An 18,187-nucleotide genomic window follows, 5' to 3' on the forward strand; every position below is an offset into this window, starting at 1 on the left:
TCAATTTGTGCCAAGATTTATTGGAACGTTGACACGATTGGTCTTTGAACTGCTTCTTAGAAAAATTCGAGAGTATAAAGCGCGGATAGAATTCTAAGATTATAATTTCCTAGTCGTAAATCTTTTCGTCAACGATCGATCACGCCCGGCGTGATAATCAAGTGTTTGTAAAAAATCGGCAGAGTTTCATCCTAAGGCTATAATAAAAATTTATGGTATATTTTAAATAAAAAGTCTAAACGGTGACTCAGACTTTGGTACTAATCTGACTAATCACAAAAATACAGTTAAATAACCGACCAGTTTTGTCTATTAAAATTTCTACGTAAAAATCTAAAGTTAAGGTATTTTATTATATGTTATTATATAAACATTGGTTCGATTTTAGATAACGTACATGAGATAGGATCGTATCTGACGCGTTGGTGATTTCCTCGTATCTTATGCTAATGATTTCTTTTTATATCGAAAATTCGCATTCGAACTACCATATTATGTTAACGAGTCGTTAAAAACAAACAGATTCGTTTCTCGGTCGATTAAAAAAGTATGTATGTGTGATTCTTTTAATCCTGAGGAAATTTCCATTTATCATAGGCTCTTATCACTCTGACGCTTAAGAAGAACTTTAGTGCTATTGTAAACATTGCGTACTAACAGTTCATAGAAAAAACGTAAGAGCGTAGTATAAATGGTTATGAATGAAAGTGTTATTCATTCATATAATGCATTATATTAATTAGTTGTATACGTCAAAACATGCCAAGCGGACAAATTGCGGTTATACGCCGAATATTGTAATAGCGTCGTATAAATAGAGATTGTTGATATTTATAGTAATTAATCATCGGCCATTTACAGGCTATTAAATAAGGAAACGATGCGCTTTACCGCAAGGCAATTAAATACCGCAGTTTTTATTATGACGTATGGGAGTTAAAAGGTTTATATTTTTATGTATATATAAAGATTTGTCTATGTAACTTTTTATTTATTTGTAATTAAATAAAGCAAAATAATCCTTGCACTTTTAAAAAAAAATTGTTTTTAAAAATGCAAAGCCGAAAAATCGGCCCGCATATTTTCCCGGGCAGCTTGGGCCGATTTTTCGGCATTAAAAGGGTTAAACTCGTAAATCACTGTATTTATATTATGAGAATTTACTGTTCGATATTTCGACAGTGATACTCCTGCTATTCGTTTAACCATATAATAATGAAATCAAATAATATGTTAATATATATTTTAGATTTTCTGAAAAATCTCATTATATATAATACATATGTATGTAACTACTGGAATTATTTGAGATTATAACTGAATGAATAATGACCTCACATTTTGTCATTTAATATCTTTCAAGTTAAAATACTCATTTTAAAATTACACCTTTCTCATATAAACATCTTATTAGGAATTATACTATTTCTAAAAAGCGAAATGTGTTTCTGTTGAATATAGATTCAAGAGCTTTGAAATGTCGACAAAATATATTTTATATGTTTCAAAACAATTTAATACGTTAAATAAATCCATACGATTTATTAACAAAAGAACGTTTAATTGATTTTAAAAAAGAGATTTGTGAAAAAAAATCATTCAAAAATTAAATAATATCTCATTCAAAGTAAAAATGAAGGATGCACATCTGCGATATTATGTATGTGGAAGGCGTGTTTGGTTCTACGTCAGTAATGTTTACAATCGTAGTCAGGACCTGACTCATCACTCGGTGACGGTCAGTGACGACACTGAGGCAACAGGTCATCCAGCCGACGACACACTCCTATTTATAGTCAAGCATCACAGTCACGTAATAGTGATTTAGGAATTTCGATGAGCAGATATAGATTTTTTGCAGAGGATATTTTCAAAATCAGAGGTGCTCAAGATTGTTTTTATTATCTTGCAGATGGTGGAGCTAGGAAAAGAGACTGGTTCGCCGAAATTTTCATCTACGAGTCTCATGGAAAATTTGAAGACAAACCAGACCATGCAGTCGCGTCAGAGTCAAATGTCTTCGACCCAAACCACACTCAGCCAAGCGAGTCAGGTTACCAGCTCTTCAACACAGGTGCGAACTTGAAGGAATAATTAATTTGATAGTAGTTATTCTCAAACATTTATAATTATATTGACAAGTTAATATTTAACAAAATTAGCGAAAAAAAAGATAAACTGCAATAATATATAATTAAAAATATATTTACCTTAAACTACAAGATTCATCTGTGTACTTACTAATACGATGTATATCTTCGACTGTGATTTATATCTCAGATTAGATTTGATAATATATAATATAAGTGTATTTAGCACAAGTCATGTTTGTACATATTGTAAATCATATAATGATATTTTCTCTTTTTTCATCTGCAGATAATTTTCAATTCCAATTTTATATAGAATCTGAAAATTAAAAATAATAATGCTTATTTAATGAATTCCAACGAATAATTATATGTATTGATATATGTATATACATATGTATATAATACAACTATTATTTTTAAGCAGCTTTTCTGAGTCTTAGTAGTAACGAAAGGCATGAGATGTATACGAAAAACTTAAATTTAATATAAATTGTCGAAATTAACAAGAAGGACCAGAACTACGTTCACATGCAAGATTTTCATCACACTTTTAACAATCACATACACTTATCAGATTGATTATGAAAATTTCATCTGAATGTGGAGTCAATTTAATTTATTTTTAAACTCTCAAATGCAGAGAGTTATATTTAAAATCTGAGCAAATGGAACCTCAGAGTTTTAAGGAAATACTTTGAATATCACTGATGCCTAAGTACATGATACACGAGGCACACCCATGAATGAAAAGGGCAACGTTTTTACTATTGACGCCGGTTGTATTGCATCACCACACTACGCGTGTAGGTACTAACAACACTCAGTTTCGTCATCGTAAACAAACTCACCTGAGTGCGTGGGCAGTTTCCCGAGTCTCGTTGCCAAACGACTGCGAGAGAGAAGAGAAGAAGAGAAAAAAAACATACACATTCACCCGACCTTGATTTTTTTCCCGTCTCGCGTGTGATTTACCGTCGTCTCGTTGCCATTACCGTAGATAACTACTCTTGTTTACAGTAGTTCTCTCCCCAGCAATTCTAAATCGGTCGTTTTCATCCAGGGATATTTTTCTCTGTGTGCGTATGTCAAGATCCCAGGTGCGAGCTATTCACCTTCGAAGTTATTTTTCGCGTTTCCAAGTTCGTTCGCTTGAGAAAACGACGGAGCCATCTCTTGGCGACGAGCGTATGTAAGAAAATTTGGCATTAATTTTATTTTTTATATTATGTATTTATTTGTTTATTTAAATAAAATATTTGTGTCATTCCAATATTTTTGGAAGAATTTTTTATTTACATTTTTCTAAAAAATAAATTCCAATATTTTTTTTAATGCTACGTTTATCTAATTATAAAACAGTTATATATTTTTTTAGTGCTAATAAATTTTGTATACCATTTTTGTTGAAACTGTAAAGGATGAAAACATTAAATATTTAATTTAAGAGGTATTAACTATAGCTCTACCTTATAAATAGACATATTGTTAATTAGTTTAAAATTTAAATTATTAATTTGGCGATAGTTTTTCAAAGCAAATTACTATAATTGATTTTCTTAATAAATTGCATAAGTATGAGAAATAGTTCATCATTCACTACTTTAGACACTCACAAATCGTTTTCGATCATATTTTATTATCCATCGATCTTCTTAATTAAAAATTATTTCTGTTGCTCATTTTCTTGCTGTTGGTTTGAAATAGTATTCTTCTCCCTATTTTTAAGTTCCTTCAGGACTTCGTTGTTCTTTTCTGTTGAAAACGAAATGCTCTACTTACGGATTTAGTTTGCTTATGACATCGTCAATTACTTTAGTTTGCATATTCCACACTTTACACTTCGAATATATTTAAATTTCACTCAAGGCGTTATCAATATTTTTACAGCTTTATAAAATTGCATTGACGATTTGCCGTTCTATATTTGAATACAATTTCACCGGTAGATATACATACATTTCTACTAGCGAAAATATAATTTAACTAGTGAAATTATATGCTACTCTAAAATCCGCTGAAACCGATACATAACCTACATGATTTAACCTAATAAAAGCAGAAAAACTATAATTATTGTAGTTTAAGAAATTTCATAGTATCAAGTTGTGTTTGGTTAATTTGTTTAGGTTAGGTTTGGGTTTGAACTGTTACAGCGAATGTGAATTTTATATTTTCAATATTATAAATATATTTTCAAATCATATCTAAATAATTTTTCGCATGTAAATTTATATTTTTACTAACGAAAATATAATGTAACTGATAGGCGCTAGTGCAATTATATGCTGCTTTAAAGTTTGTATGAAACTCAATTTAACAGTTGCGAAACGTCCATTTGCTGTTCTAACCCAAACCTAACCTAATTAGGTCAGGTCCAAAATACAAACTAGGTCAAATCATCTCTCAGGGTGTAATAAGCAGAATAAAAAGTACAGACAGACGTTGCATCTCGCATATTGCTCAATAGTTAGTCTGCACTTTGATATTACATTATGTTTTAAAAATATGAAAGCTATCCTTATTATTGGTTAAAGTGTATTCAAACCGAATTTAGGGCAATAGGAGGGCGCAAAAACAATTATCACTTCTCAGAAGTCAAAAATTCATGTCAAAAGCAATAAAATCGTGTCGGCGCCGTCGCAGTGGGAACGCTCGGTAACGAGCGTTCCCGCTGCGACGGCGCCGACACGATTTTATTGCTTTTGACGTGAATTTTTGACTTCTGAGAAGTGATAATTGTTTTTTGCGACCTCCTATTGGTCAAAATTTGGTTTAGATATGCCTAATTAAATTTTTACTTATTTTAAGTCGTAATATTGCTATAAAAAGTCCTTATATGCACTCTAGATAACCAAGCATTACCTCTGTGACGGCGTCAACACGATTTTATTGCTTTTGACGTAGATTTTTGACTTCTGAGAAGAGATAATTGTTTTTTTTTACACTCTCCTTTTGGTCAAAATTCGATTTAAATATGCTTTATTTCATTCTCATTTATTGCCTAAACATAACATAATGAAACTTTTTTGAAATCATATTTTGTGTTACAGCGAATGTGATTTTTTTATTGTTTTATTAAAGAGATTTCACTAACCGTTTCAGTGAAATAATATGCAAATACATTTTCACCGGCAAATATATATTTCTAATAGCGAACATATGTTTTTACTGATTGTGAAATTATATGCTGTTCTTAAATGTGTATGAAACTTAATTTGACAATTGCGAAACGTCCATTTGCTCAAACCCAAATCTAACATAATGAAAGTTTCATTAGCTCAAATTAGATTTAGTTTATTTGTTCAGGTTAGGTTTTGGTTTGAACAGCAAATGCACGTTTCTCAACTGTTACAGTGAAAGTGTTTTTTTTTCAGTTATATTTCAATTTCACTAACTAGGCCAGTTAAAATGTATCAAACAAATATATTCAAATATGTTCCAAACATAAATACATGTATGTTTGGAACATTTTGGTCTTAACGAAATGTTTTGAAATGAAAATAGCTGGTGACGTGCAGGATTTAACAACTGTCAGTCACCATTAACGTTGCTTATTTTATACGTTTCACGCCTGTCAAATTAGCGTATAATTTTACTAGCACCTGTCAGTGAAATTATATTTTCACTAATAAAAATACATTGATTTGGTTAAAATGCTATTGAAAATATATATACACATACATACATAGTCTAACATCAAAATAACACATGTATAAAATTAAAATTTAAACATGAATCATCTTAGGTATTATGATTATAAATATAAATTAATATACATATATGTATGTCTAATAGTGTCTATTTGAAGTAAATGTGACATATTGATTCTAGACGTCTCATAAAACGGGTCAATTTTATTTTTGCTGTAATTTAAAATTACTCTTGGCAATTTCAATACATAAAGCGATAAGAACGATACAATAATACATACGTAGTAATAGAAAAAAATCTATTTGAAAGAAATCACACCTTTCGTCGTCGTTGGCAGCACTCGAATGGACGACGTCACCGTTTTTCTACACGTGTTATTTCTGTTTACAACATTCTGAGAACGCGCAATATTCGCTGGAAATTGTACCATTCTCCCCTCCGCCATTTAGCTGAATTTCTAAAGTTGACTTTTCTCCTAAGTGCGAATGAGACAGTTCCAAATCGGTTTTCTTCGTTTTTTTCTGGCGCGACGGTACTGCCAGGGCGACAGTCGGCCAAAAACTGGAGCCGACTGATGATGCGTACAATTTTCCGAACGATTTTCCTGTCGGTCTGTCTCTTGAATTAGCCGTTTGATCATCGTTGCTATGATTTGGCGGTTAAATCTAAGCCGATGACTATTGGCTTATGTGTGGTCAACCTTTTTATAGTATATTATACTTATTGATACAATATATGTATCTAGATTGCATTTTTGCGGAATTAAAACTAAGCTTCAAAGTAGCTGAATAAAATATACAGATTAATTTTATTTTAGAGCAGTGGATAAACTACGGTAGAAAAATTAATATTTAAATACCCTTATCGTGTGAATTTTTCAGTCCAAGAATCTAATCTATACTATACTTCTCAAAGTTTGTCCTCTGCTTGTCTGACCCGCGATATGATATGTTGACAGAACATTATTCTACGAATTCAAAGGTAAACATAGCTTTGATTATAAATATAATGTTGGCAGAACCTATAACGAATAGCTTCACTAGCGCTTTAAACATAATAAATAATGTAAACGTCGACTAGTTTTTTCATTCAAGATATGATGTCAGTTGTACCACATGTATATTACTATATTTAAAAAATAATGAACAAAAAAAAATATCACAGACTATTTTTACCCAAAGTTGCAATCCAAATTTGATCCAACGTGCTTTACTGTCCCTTTGATGAAGTGGATGCCTTCCATTTCGGAATATAATAAGCACCCCCAAATCATTCGGATCTCTGGATTTTGCACATCTTGGATTGACTATACTATTAGGTGGTCCGTGCAATCTTTTCAATTTTGAATTTTTAATGCAATTGTTTAGTCACTAGATCTATCTTCCATTGTTGTATTAAATAATGAGTGTGGTATTACTTTTGATTTATGTTTTATTTAATTGAAATGATCGTTAGAATAACCTCTAAATTATAACAAATTCTTCATGTAGTTGAAACCCCACAAATATTTTTACCATGAAAGCTGACGTAACTACTCAAAAATAATATTGAAATTTAAAAGGTAGTAAACAACAAATTAAGTTATCTTGAAGCATCATATTCTTTAAAAACTTATGTTACAGGAAAAAGCGTCTGATTGATTTATGTGTCGCGTCAATTTGTTCTCGATTTGTCTTTTTAAGTCTGAGTAATTCCGGTTTTCCTGGTCTATTCCTGTAGATGTTTGGCGACGTCTTCTTATCGACGTCGCGACGTCCTATATTCATCCCTAAATTTCCCTGATGAATCACTGGAGTTTGTCATCGTCTATGGCGCCGTTTATAATCGGATATATTATATAACGAAATCACAAGAGTAACAGTATGATTAAGAGACTATAAATATTATTTTCAATGTATTTTGAGATTAATTGATACGCGATTGATGAATGTGAAAGTCATTAATAAAAACGCGTCGAATAGTAAATAAATGTAACCATTGTTTTACCAAAGAATGTTGTAACTCTAATATTGTCAGATTACTCATATCTGTGTGTGGTATTTTTACACTTGTTATATTTACTTTCACTCTTACGTGCGTGCAGTTATCTTGCGCGATAATGATTGTTACAGTAATTGTAAAAAGTTGTAATTGTTGATATTTTCTAATTAATATTATAAGTCATATCTAAATCCGTAAAACTGTGTAAAAGTGTGACCTCAGACCTTGTGTCGTAATTTCTTTGAAAAAGTCTTTGGTCAGAAAAACGACTCCGTTGCCAAAACACCGGCGATTGAGAATTTAGCGGGAAAACAGACACACGAAGAACTGAATCATTAATATGGGAATATGCAGGGCTGTGCCTTTTTTATAATATAATATTACTTAAAAATAAAATAATTAGATTGTACATTCATACAATAAAATTGAATATTATCATAAAATCATTCATCCCGCAGAATGTATATGAAAAATATAGCGATTTTCTTTGATATTCATACTCTTATACTATTTATTAGGTTATGAAAATATCAAATAAACATAAAAATATAACTCCACTGAGAGTAACTATTTTTTGTTATTGTAGTATCTCGTAGATTATTTAATTATCTCTTGCATACGAAATGTCTATTATCACTTTAATTATATAATTTCCTCGCGTATTGTTTTAATCACTTTTATGATACAATTTCTCTATATATATAATCCTTTTAATAATATTTTGTATACACCCTGTCACCACGCCCACTCACCTATGAATGTGTATTCTGTTTATAGATCTCCAACTCGAGTGCCAGCAGCAGCAGTAGGGTGGCTTCTTCGCGGGTCCACCATCACGCCTTGTCAGAGATGAAAGCAAACTCGATGAAGTCGGACCTTTCCGAACTGCAGAGTTCCATCTCTGAGATAAAAAAGGCGATCAGTTTCGACAGGTGAAGTCTTTCGCGTTTTATTCGTTCAGTGCTATAAGTTATTTTTTACGATACGCGCTCGCGATAAGGACGTTTCAGTGATAGTTTATAATATTTTTAATCGTGTAAAGTTAAACAAAAATAAGCTACTACAATGCCGACTATGCTAGAGGTCCTGGAAGTGTACGTGTATATATTTTTATTTGTTACAAATTAATTATTGATATGCTATGCTTATACTAACTTTAAAAATGAACGGCTACCTTAATATTAGCAATTAATTTTAATATAAATGTATGATTAACACTTAAATTAATTTATGCATTAAAAGTTTGATCCAAAAATAACGATATACGTGTGCCGAATTAGATGCGTACTTTGTGTTTTACAGTCGCATTTTGTCACGCTCGACGATTTATTTAATTTTAAAATTGCTATAATGTGCAGTGAAATAGTGTAAATGTTGGAGCAGACTTTAGACAATAATGCTATGTTTAAATAAATAGTACAAATATTTCTAAAAGAGTTGTGAAGACAAAAAAACCGAGTAACAGCCAAATTTTTACCTAAAATTACTACAACGAGTAATATATGACAATTTAACAAAGATCAAATCGTCTTAATAGAAGGGCCAAATTAAAAAAAGCACGTCAAGTTTGATCAAATGTCGAAATTCTACTATTTTAATTTATTTGATTATTGTGTTATATTGCATTACAATTTTTTACCATGTGCGGATTTTGATATTTTTAATAACAGATTTCGAAAGAAAAAAACGATCAGAATAGTGTACAAACAAATTTCGGATTTTGCACCACGATAACGCACCGGCTCACAGTTTTTGGCGAAAAACAATACCGTATTTACCAAATGTGTCGCCCTGTGACTTATTCCTATTTCGATTATAATTTTAAAATGACAAATTAGTGCATTCCACAAACGCTGGAATAAATGTATTACTTCTGATAGGGACTATTTTAAAGGAGGCAATATAAATATCTTAGAATATTTTTTTTATAAATTCAAAGTTGTTATTTTTTAAGTAGACCTCGTATTACAATCATTGTTCGAAATTTGATCTTTTTATTGTGTATTAAATATATAAAATTAAATCTAATCATTTTAGATGTTCTGAATTTTAATTTAACCCTTTAAGCGGTATCGCCGTACATGTACGGCGGTCGATCTTTTACTGTTCTAAGGTAACCCAGATATTTATATATTCATATATACATAACGAAAGATATAATAAATATAAAAAATATCATATTTAAATAATTTTTTTTAGATTTAATTTATTGTGAATGATTTTTATAGCAAATAATACCAATAAATAGAGTACCAAATAAATTAACATGACAAAAATATTTTATAATAATTTTATAAAAAAAATTGAGAGCCACTGAATTGATATAAAAAAATACATAAAAGCTGAATAATATATAAAAATTAGGAAAATAAATTAATGAAATTTATTAATAGAAAAGTGTTTGAATAAATTATTAAAACATATTAATACAAAAATTAGTACAATATATAAATAAAAAAAATATATAGTTTTTCCAGATACCTTCCTTCATTTTTCATAGCTCTTCAAAATATAGGAGATCTTTATGCGCCACTCTGTAGAATTCACACGTAACAAAAATAGATTTGAATGGCACTGTTTTATTTCTTATTGTATAGTATTTTATATTAACAATGTTTTTATTTTCATATAACTAATTTAATAGGTACAAATAAATTATAGGATTTTCATATACATATATTTTAAACTAACGTGTGTGGTTTTTATTTGTTTATAATACATGTTTGTGGTTATTTATTCTAATTTATCGAAACACAGTTTTTACTATTCACAAATGGAGTTTATAAAATAACCGCAGTTTAATGATGTTATATACTTCCTTTATATCTCACTCATCAATTACGTTATCATGAAAAACCCATTGGAATTTAAATATTGTCATATTTTATAAATTAACGATATGAAACAATATATTAGTAATTTGTATATAAAAGCCACTATGAATATATTAAATACTTTAGACCTTTAACAAGTCTCAGACGAAGCACATCTTTGCATTTTACATACTATGTATATCGCAATGTGTGAAACAAATCAGTAAGTAATGCTTTATAATTTCCAAGCAAATATTTAAATGTATTATTGACCCGTCCTTGTGTGTAAATGTGATTTACGTCTACGTTAGAAATTTTATGTATAAGTGTGTAGTCATAACGCGAAGAATGTAGTCACGAACGGTCGTTTGCTACAATACAACGTATTTTTTATTCCGCTGGTGGCGATGTATTTTTCTGTTATGTAATAATTTATTTTTTAGGTTGAGGAATTCGATGGAGAATCTGGTGGACGCCACGGATCCTGAATGCGACCCGGAACCTCTCGTGACCCTTCCTGATTCGCAATCGCCTTCTCCTGTCAACACTGCAGACATTGTTATGAATATGTCGCCGCTATCTCCAATGTCGATTTCCAACAATGCTAATAATTCAACTTCGATGTTGTCAAGTGAGTGCAATTCTTTTATTTATAATTTATTATAATATCTATATTGGCAACAAAAATCTTAGTGATTCGAATATATAAAAATATTCATTTGTTTTGGAAACGAATATATTTCTATAATACATTAGGCATTACTGAAAGCTATTTGATAATATTTCTTTTCCAAATATACTCCTAACTATATAAATATTTATTCGTTTAGGTTCTTTGGACAAGATGAAGTTTGAAAAGATGACTACTTCAGCGTCTAAAACACAAGTCAAACACGATTATAGAAGCACCACCAACGAAGAGCAGAGAAGAAGGGGCGCCGAATTAAACAGCGTCACTGTTGGAACTGGAACCAGGGCAACTATGGAAACCATGGCAGCGGAGCGCAGCGCTTTTAAGGTAAATTTTATAACCAAATAGTTGGCAATCTCTGCCGAATCACAATTCAGACACTATTAAGCAACGCGTTCTTTGTTTGGTGTCATAAATCGATCCAGACGAGTTCAAGTCCAGGGTCGGCGTACGACGGACCGTTTCACTCTCGGCTTTGCATTTTTTCCATGCTAGTCGGAAAATTATCGGTCCCTTTGATGGTTTTGCGGTGTTGCAGTTTGTCAAGATAATGGTTTAATTGGTCGCGTGCGTGAACGCGTTTAAACCATTGAGCGTTAAATATAGCAATTCTCTAATTAGTTAAATTGACATGCTATGTAAAAATTGGTTAGCGTTAAAGTAATTAAATCACTCTGAAATTGCCTTTTTATACATTTTTTCAATTACAGTGATGAAACGATGTATGTGTGAAAGTAATTAATGTTGCCACCCTTTGAGGCAGTGTCTCTTTTATTTTAAATTTTATTTTTGTTCTCAGACAATTGTTATTTATTTATATTTCAGCAAATATAGTTGTTTTAGATTATCAACTCGTGCCATTAAACATGAGAAAAGCATTCAATGATCAGCTCAATTGACTGATTTGTAAGTTATATTTTTTCATTTTTTTTGCAATCATTCCTAGCTGATGTTGGTAAATTATTAAAAGTTTTAAATGCAATATAATTTAAAGAATTTGTGCCAAACTTCACAGAAAATGTTTGAGGAATGTGTAAATCTATTTCAAAATAAATTAACAGCATAATAAGGATCCATTTTTTCGTATTCCATTTGGATAACTGAAGCTTCTACGTTCATTATCTTATCTATCGCGCTAAATGATCGTGCTGAAACTGACATAATCTCTTGTTCCGCGAAGATCTGCTCGTTTTTTAAGCCATTCGTTATAGATACATAAATAATTATTTAATTTACGTTACTAAAAAAATAATATAAATTATATAAGTATTACATATCAACATAAAAAACTTAAACTGGTATCTATTTCTTCGTCAATTATTTAATTATGTAATTAACCTTTTCACCGCGGATGGCTTCTATAGAGCTCATTAAAATTGAACCATAAGATTAAAAAATATGACACATTCGTGAGATACATTCCCTTTCGCTCGCTCGCGTGCTAATTGACGAGAGTGAGTGAGAGATAAGAGCGTGCATTACACGCGTTCCGCACGCCCACTTCTTCTCACTCACTCGCTTTATTTAACACGCGAGCGAACAAAAGGGAATGTATCTCACCGTACGCGCCTGATGAATAGGTGCCCCCGACATATTAACAAATTTGGAAATCAGCCGTGGTGAAAAGGTTAATGCTTGTTTATGAGTACTTACATTCTGAAAGATTTTTTCTTTAATTATGAATAAATGATGAAATGGATAGCTCTAGAACTGACTGTGTCAACGCAAATATTTTATAGTATTCCATTCGCGAGTTTATTACCTAGACAGATAATATAATAATATATGTAGAAGTATTTACGTGTTTTTATTTAACTGGTATTTTCTTCTTCGTTCATTATCTTATAAATTGAGTATAATGAACATGCTAAAGCTGTCACCATATTTTGAATTAATCGACTTTTATATTGATGCATGTTTTGAAGCGATTTTATCAGAGAAAAATAATGTTTGCTCTATCTATAGTATATTATTGTAATCTAAATATTTTAAGTACATTGGTGCGTAATATTCTTTAGAAAAAAACGATTTACTGTTACAATAAATAATATTCTAGTAATTTTTTATACTCTAAAGTTTTGTACTCAAAAATTTCCAAATATTTTTAATTTTGCCACTAGGTTTACCATAACAGTATATCGTTTATTCATTTTTTTTTATTTTATTATTGACATTTATACCATTTATAACACATATTTTATGGTAAAATGACTTCAACTCGGTATGTTAAAAAAATTGTACCATAATAAATTACGACATACTTGAAACAAAACAGTATTTGTATTGATTTAATAGTGATATAAAAATCAATATCAGCCATTAAAAAGTACACAGGTGCACATTTAAGCAAAGTAATTTATCAAATTTCTGCAATTACAAAGTGTTTTTTAAAACGATTTTGCTACAATTCCCGATGATCTGATTCCGATTCCTGTAATTTTATTATTTTTACTACTATTACTAAAAATATTGAATTTAATTGAATATATACAAGACGAAATTTTTTTTATCCCAAATTAATAAAAAAAAATGTATGTTGAACAAAGTGTATTTAGTAATAAAACATTTATTACTTTACTAAAAATATTAATGAATTACATATGGAAAAATTTAAATCATATAATTTTATTTACTAGCACCTGCTAGATTAATTATATTTTCACTGATAAATATATATATATATATATCTACCGGTGAAAATGTATTCCGATATGATTTCACTAAAATGACTTATTTAAAAAATATTTTTTAGATTTTTTTTGAAGTATAACCCGAGAATTTCTGATCTAAAATCGGGGACTTTTTTAATACTTTGATTTCATTAAAATTCATAGTATTTAATTAAGCGACATGCATTTTTCTGGCCTTATTCAAGGAGGGGAAAGAAAATTCCCCATACGCTCCCCTCCTCAAATGTGTTTTTGTAGAATTACAATTGTACAAAATTAGCACTTGACTTTCGTCATTTCCTTCTTACATAAAATAAAGCTGTAATCCGGTGATAGATTTTTTTGTATCTTAATAATTATCATTACTGTTTGATGCTTTGAATTAATAGCTTTCAAAAATTGTTTCTATAAAGTTTTCATTTTCAGTGTAACATGCAATTGGAGCTTGTAAAACTTCTTAAATATTTTAATTTACTGTCCTAATTAAACGGAAGTGTCCCAAATAACCGAAGTAAATTATTATTAGTTCCTTTATTTGGTTTTTGTTCCTTTGGATTTGGCCCAAATAACCGGCTGTCCCGATAAACTATCGGTTCAATTAGGCAGAATCTACTGTATATAAAATGACAGAAGTACTTATTTTTATTGCGTATAAAAAAATGTAATGCGTAGAATGTAGGGGAAATTCGACCCCAACCCTTATTTAAGACGCGCAATAGACATGCTATAATACGCATGTTGCTCATTAATTTATGGACTGTATTAATATATGAACTATCTCTAGTTAATTTACATATGGTTTTAAGCAAGATTTTATTTTTAATATCATTGGATTAAATTCATTGTTAATCCGACACTTTCGACCTTTCGTTCGATACACGCATATTAAGCGCTTAGGGTGTGGGGTTTCGGGGTTAGTTTTCCCTCAGTTGCTCGTCGGTCTCGTCGCGGGGAGGTCGCCTCTGGGACCTCCTCGAGAGTCTAGGAAAGAAATGAATGACCGACAAAGGGGCAGGGTCGTCAGATCGACCACCAGGCGGTAGGACAATGGGCCACTATGCCGCGTTGAGGTTCTTGCGCACCTCCACGGCCATGTTCAGGTCGTTCAGGCACGCGTCCTTCCCGCCGCTGGTAACCAAGAGAAATTTTAGCTTTTTGGCCACTCACTGACTCGCGCTTGCGTCGAAGCCTGATTCCATAAAGGCACTTCGACAAAAGAAGCTTGTAGCGTTCTCTTCACAAGGCACACCGATCTATGTTACGTAACGCTTCAGCTTATAAAAAAAGTCTGTCAAAAGACATAGCTTTGCACCATTAAGTGACCTTTGTGTGTATATAATTTGACATTGAATCGACCTTTGTTAACACACTTTAAATTTAACGCTTACCTACTGTTCACATTAAAATAATAATAAATGTTTTTTACATTTAATCTACATCATTAAAAAATATCCAGGAAAACGCTTGTTACAATCATCATGTAATGATCGGTCACTAGACTCTGATTTGTCTTGATTTAAAGATATACTAGTCTAATAGTGCTTTTATATATCACAGATTCACTGAAGCGTAGCTTAGCTAACTCATTATTTGTCAACTTTACATAAATACAAAAATAATGTATTTTTTTGAGACGCTTATGTGGAGATGTGAGGATTTTATAGCTTATGTATCAGAAAACTAGCATTATTTAGTTAAGTAATTTACACTTATTATCTCAATTACGTATAATTTATTTCTGTACTCGAAAATTAAATTAAAGTGCAATATCCTGAGCTGAATTTATAGGAAATATTCGAACATGATTCGTAAATAAAAATTAACTAGAGGCCCTCCACTCTGGATCGCCACTATCAAATACTTCATTATTGTATTGTAGTAATTGCTTTATTAGAACAGCTTTCGCGTCATCTGAATCCATACACGCGTGCTTATTTTTTTTGTCGCTACGTTGCAATTGTGTAAATGCAAATTGCACAAACCTTTCAGCGCTGTGCTTCAACTTTCAACGTTGTGCATATATGTTTAACCATTGTTTCAAATGAACCACATAGTGTAATCAAATATTTATAATATACGAATCGAATATTCCACTACAGCGTGCGATATCTGACTCAATCGCGTATTTGTGTAAAAGCTTTGACAATATGTATGATGCTAGAAAGAAACATATTCGCTAAGAATGGGTGGGTGTATGTACATAAATATAACCAACGATAGAAATTCTAGCAATTCGCAAAAGAATGCGAAAATATTTGTGACGAATATCGGCCTTGTTGTATGTATACTTCAGATTAATATTTGATTATTTTTTAGCGACGTAAAGAGTAGTTATGATTGGTTCTCTTGAACAAATTACTGCTTCACTTGGTTCATACACACAAGTAATCGATCGTCAATAATTCTCCGAATGGTCAATAACTGAGTGCTCGTGTTTCTATTATTAATGTAAAATAAAAAAATAAATATTCAAGGTTTCTAATAATATAGTATATTAAATAAATGGATTCGATTTCATTATTCTGTGATATAAAGAATAATTTACAATTGTTTGTCCGAATTATTGTAACACGCTGTAAGCTTTGTTTGGGCTAACTTTAGTCTTAACTTAAGTCTTTATATACAAAGTTATAAGTTTGAAATAGCGTGCTTCGCTACTGCATGAATTTTCTTGGAAAATTAAGGCAAAACCTAATCAAAAATATATTGAAATAAAAATAAAAATAAAAGTTTTACTTGCTTGATTTATTAGATAAAATCGAAGAGTTATAAAATAGGTAAGTAACCTCAGCATTTTTTATTATATTCACTATATATTTTTTTCGTTTACGACTTCAAAGAAAAATTTCCAGCAACGCTGTTGTAAAACAACGAGGCGATTATTTGTTCAAGTTTCAGAATGTGTGCCAAAAAAATCTATATAAATGCTTTATTAGCGTAAAGTAAATAAACACGCAGTTTAGGATAATTAATTACTCTGGCCTGTAATTTTTTAATTTAGACATGTTTTTATTTAATTAGATATTTATATTTTCTTTTTGAAAGTGATGGGTGGTGGTGGGGGGGGGGGAAAGTTGGGTCCGTTCTTAGAATCCACGTCAAAAGCAATAAAATCGTGCCGTCGCCGTCGCAGTAGAAACGCTTGGTTATTTATCGTTCATATTCAGTATTTTTATAACAATATTACGACTTACAATGAAATGAAACAAAACTAAACCGAATTTTGACCAATAGGAGAGCGCAAAAAACAATTATCTCTTCTCAGAGGTACTGGTAAAAATGTATTTGGACTTCACTAGTGAATTTATAACTTCACTGTAACATTTGTACATCGCATGTAAATAAATGATGATAAGTATACATATGTATATACTTTGTGAGTTGGTGTATTATCATGCAACAACGACAGAAGAACTAGCGCCAAAATATTTTTGGTGGTGAAACCCAGACCAACAAAACACATGCTACATCTAAGAGATAGCGCTACTAGAACCGGAGATATGACTAATATAACTAGTCACCACTTTTTTTTAGGACAAATGGTATATTTTCATTCTTACTATTGTAATAATCAAGGTTATCTATAAATGTTCAAGGACAGTTTATGAGTAATGTATTCAACGTGCTTACGTTGTGTGTGTAGTTATATGCTGTCAAGTTCTTCATGGAAATTAATGTCAGTTAAAAGTAAAATATTTATTTAATTTCGCGCTGCGCAACAAAATAGACCAGAACTTGAACTTTCCGGGAATATAGCGATATATTTTGCTGTGGAATTCATCTCTTCTAATATCCATAATTTTCATAAAAGCAAAATTGTTGCGCTGGCCTGATCTAACACCGTAATAACATGGAATCTCGAGGCATCTGGAGGACATTCTCAGGCCGTGGAAGCTGGCCAAAAAAGCTCATCATTCGCGACGTGCTTCACCGACAGCGAGCACGCGCCTCAACACGGAGCCGGGGAGCGAAGACATGTCGGGGGGCAACGCTCCCTGGCCGGTGCGCCGAGGGGCCCTCCGGCTCTCGTGCGCTCCGCCCCCGAGCCCCATGGCCAACTCGCCCATCGTCGAAACGCCCGGCTCGGTTCAATCCCCGCGCTTCTCGCGAAGCTCCGCCGAGAGCCCCGGGACCACCTTCACGGAACTGCCGTACAGTCCCCGGATCAGGTGCGTTCCGGTCGAGCTGATCCCGGAAGAAAGCTCCAGCGCCGACGAGGATTCATTCTCGGTACGTCACTGCCGTCTGTTTTACGCTCGCGGTGACCTTGCCACGGATTTTATTTCGGGA

The 18,187-nt window shown here is 31.7% G+C and overlaps 1 protein-coding gene across 8 annotated transcripts in view; it reads left to right on the top strand.

Annotated features, from left to right (window-relative positions):
* The window catches only part of LOC148237698 (NAD(+) hydrolase sarm1-like), an 83,044-nt gene that overhangs the window by 58,171 nt on the left and 6,686 nt on the right, over positions 1-18,187 (top strand). For 3 of the 8 annotated variants that reach the window (XM_088203538.1, XM_088203548.1, XM_088203559.1), the window contains exons 2-5: positions 1,913-2,074; positions 8,502-8,656; positions 10,981-11,168; positions 11,368-11,555. In XM_088203538.1, the coding sequence (XP_088059664.1) occupies positions 1,913-2,074; positions 8,502-8,656; positions 10,981-11,168; positions 11,368-11,555 (693 nt within the window). Of the gene's footprint in view, positions 1-1,912; positions 2,075-8,501; positions 8,819-10,980; positions 11,169-11,367; positions 11,556-17,841; positions 18,128-18,187 lie in introns of those variants that run through there. The other 5 variants (XM_088203553.1, XM_088203568.1, XM_088203577.1 and 2 more) reach the window with 4 other exon arrangements.

This window comes from Plectrocnemia conspersa, unplaced genomic scaffold, assembly GCF_051122295.1.
Source record: "Plectrocnemia conspersa isolate PC_06_02 unplaced genomic scaffold, ASM5112229v1 ptg000002l, whole genome shotgun sequence".
NCBI lineage: Eukaryota > Metazoa > Arthropoda > Insecta > Trichoptera > Polycentropodidae > Plectrocnemia > Plectrocnemia conspersa.